This window comes from Penaeus vannamei, chromosome 19 (genome assembly GCF_042767895.1).
Source record: "Penaeus vannamei isolate JL-2024 chromosome 19, ASM4276789v1, whole genome shotgun sequence".
In the NCBI taxonomy this organism is placed as follows: domain Eukaryota; kingdom Metazoa; phylum Arthropoda; class Malacostraca; order Decapoda; family Penaeidae; genus Penaeus; species Penaeus vannamei.
In genome coordinates, this window is record NC_091567.1 from 30,644,044 (window position 1) to 30,646,543 (window position 2,500).

Sequence of the window (2,500 nt, forward strand, 5' to 3'; positions counted from 1 at the left end):
TGCGCTTGTATGAATATATGTAAGAGTTTACGTTGAAATTACAAATGTAAAACATATCATTTTAAGGTGAAATACGAATCACATGTTATACTATCTGTAAATGTGAATCGTAAATTTTCATTGTGATTAATTGTCTCTGCGCGCTTTCCTTAGGGAATTTAAGAATGGCAAATTACTCAATTGCTTGATGAGTTGTTTAAGCACACTCGAGTCACATGGAGTGATCGCTTAACTATCAAGATTTGCAAAAAAACATTTGGTCAGAGATTTCCGTCAGGTTAGAGAGGACTGTTTATTAAGCATATCCCAAGTTGATATTCATATTTCAAAAACTGTAACACTCTCTTTGTCAAACCTCGAAACACTGAATTTTAGGAGAAGCAAGATGTATGACGTTTTTATTTGTCTTACGGAATATGTAATAAATGATTGCTTGAAATTACTACTTGGACTGTCAAAATATTTTCCAATTATAAAAACTGAGTTGTGGAAATCTTGCAGTGCCGACCTTGAGGTCTGAAAGGCATAGGAAGCTTCGAAAAGAGCAGCAAAAAGCGCTGAAATTGCACTGAAAATGTACACACACACACACACACACACACACACACACACACACACACACACACACACACACACACACACACATATATATATATATATATATATATATATATATATATATGTATATATATATACATATACACATAGACATACAATCAATTTGTGCCTTTCGCCAGTTATTTTGTTGACTTTTATAATCTAACCCATAGTTATCTAATCATGAATAGTTTTACTTAATGAAAATAAAACAATTTTAGTTTCATGAATTACACTGCAGGTGGCAAACATTGCTTAGGTGCAATTGTCAGATCTATGAAATATTGTTTTTTTCAGACATCATTTGTAGATAAATGTCACTTTGTTCTTGTTTTGTAATTTGAATGGTTATATTCTGATAGAATTTCCTCAGTCGGATTTCCTTCCTGTTGTAGATATTTGTAAAATAATTTCAACCAATCACAGTCATCACTACGGACCTACGTCCCTCCCTCACGGAATACTACATACTACACATGTATACCCAGATAAAAATTGTCACCTCCAGACTTGTGGTGTACCAGTTAGAAATGGCCGCAACTGTACAAGTTCTATCTATACTCTAGACGAATCAAGGGTACCCGATTAGCCGATATTTAGAGACACTTACCTGAGGCCCCTAGCGAAGTTGTTGTAAGTTAGTGGAGGAGAATCGGGCGTCCGCTTGGACCACAACTGCGCGATTTTGTCAGGCTGGACCAGGCGGAAGGTCGCCGTAGATTCATCTTCCCAGCGAATCAAAGACGGATTCGTTCGCTTGTCTGCCAGGAGCCTGATCAGGAACTCCCAGTTTTTGGGACCTCGAACTGAAGAAAGCAAAAAGTTATTAAATCCGTCATATGCTATTCATTTACGTTGATTTGTTTCAGTTCGTGTTGATATTGTTTCAGTTCGTGAAGCATAGCCTACCTCGTTTTCTTTTTGAAGGGATCTTCTCCAGGACGTCGGGATGCTGTGACAGGAGCTGCTCACTTTGAGAATGTAGTTGCTCTGGGGACGAATATAGTGCACTGGATGGTTGATGATCCTGAGGCTCACCCAAGGATCCTGTTAATGTATTTTAGGCATTCATTAGTCCATGTACCGATACCTAGGGTTTTGATTATTAGCTTAGAGTAACTATATTGTTTACACGTAATTGTATGTAATAGCCTCCATGCACAGATATGGAATAAAAGGCTGAAAATGAAACTGCTTGGGAAACATAGTTGCCAACCATCATAGTGAAGAAGGCAACAAGTGAATGAATGGTCTGCACATTGGGGTTTTACTCAAGGCCAAAATATACCCAACAACAGATCACATATTGGTTTTGCTTCCCTCTAAAAAATGGAGAAAAACAGGTAAAAAACCCTTGAAATTGAGCTGCTTCAATAACCACTCACCGTCGCAAGGCCCGTCTTCCAGCGCCAGGTTATCTAAATTCTGAAGCGGCAGGTCATAGTCCGACGCCTCGTAGGTCAGCGCACTGTAACTATTTCCCTGATCCGCAGACCACACTCCCTCGTCCAACAGGAAGGGCTCCAGGTCGTGGAGGGCTTCGTCGGAAAGCTTCCAGTCGTTGACGTCGTAGTAGGAGGCCGCAGCGCCGTAATCATCGCATATTCCGTCTTCCTGCAACTGGAAATGTTAAATCTCAAATATTCATATTTCGTAGTCGAGTAACCAAAGTCCTCTATTAAATGTGCAGTGTTGTTATCTGAACAAATCTGGCTTAACTTGAACATCTATTTGTATATATTTATCTATATCTAACAATCTCTCCAAACGGATCTACTAAAAATAAGAAATCACACATCCATCCAAACTAATTACTAAAGTATACTAACCCCAGCTCTCCAGGTATTGGCTTCCATGGTCTTCTGTGGATAATTATACTCCGTGGAATAGAAATCAACGTTAG

At 38.9% G+C, this 2,500-nt stretch overlaps 2 protein-coding genes across 3 annotated transcripts in view; one reads left to right on the forward strand and one right to left on the reverse strand.

Moving 5' to 3' along the window:
* The window catches only part of LOC113819788 (ETS homologous factor), a 44,956-nt gene that overhangs the window by 17,016 nt on the left and 25,440 nt on the right, over positions 1-2,500 (forward strand). The window lies entirely within an intron of this gene.
* LOC113820814 (ETS-related transcription factor Elf-1) overlaps positions 1-2,500 on the reverse strand; it is a 3,649-nt gene that overhangs the window by 923 nt on the left and 226 nt on the right. Inside the window, exons 1-4 of one of the 2 annotated variants that reach the window (XM_027373190.2) lie at positions 2,427-2,500; positions 1,983-2,211; positions 1,507-1,644; positions 1,208-1,403 (exon numbers count right to left, since the gene is read on the reverse strand). The exon at positions 2,427-2,500 is cut by the window's right edge and continues 226 nt beyond it. In XM_027373190.2, coding sequence (XP_027228991.2) covers positions 1,208-1,403; positions 1,507-1,644; positions 1,983-2,211; positions 2,427-2,500 — 637 coding nt within the window. Of the gene's footprint in view, positions 1-1,207; positions 1,404-1,506; positions 1,645-1,982; positions 2,218-2,426 lie in introns of both variants that reach the window. The other variant, XM_027373179.2, reaches the window with a different exon arrangement.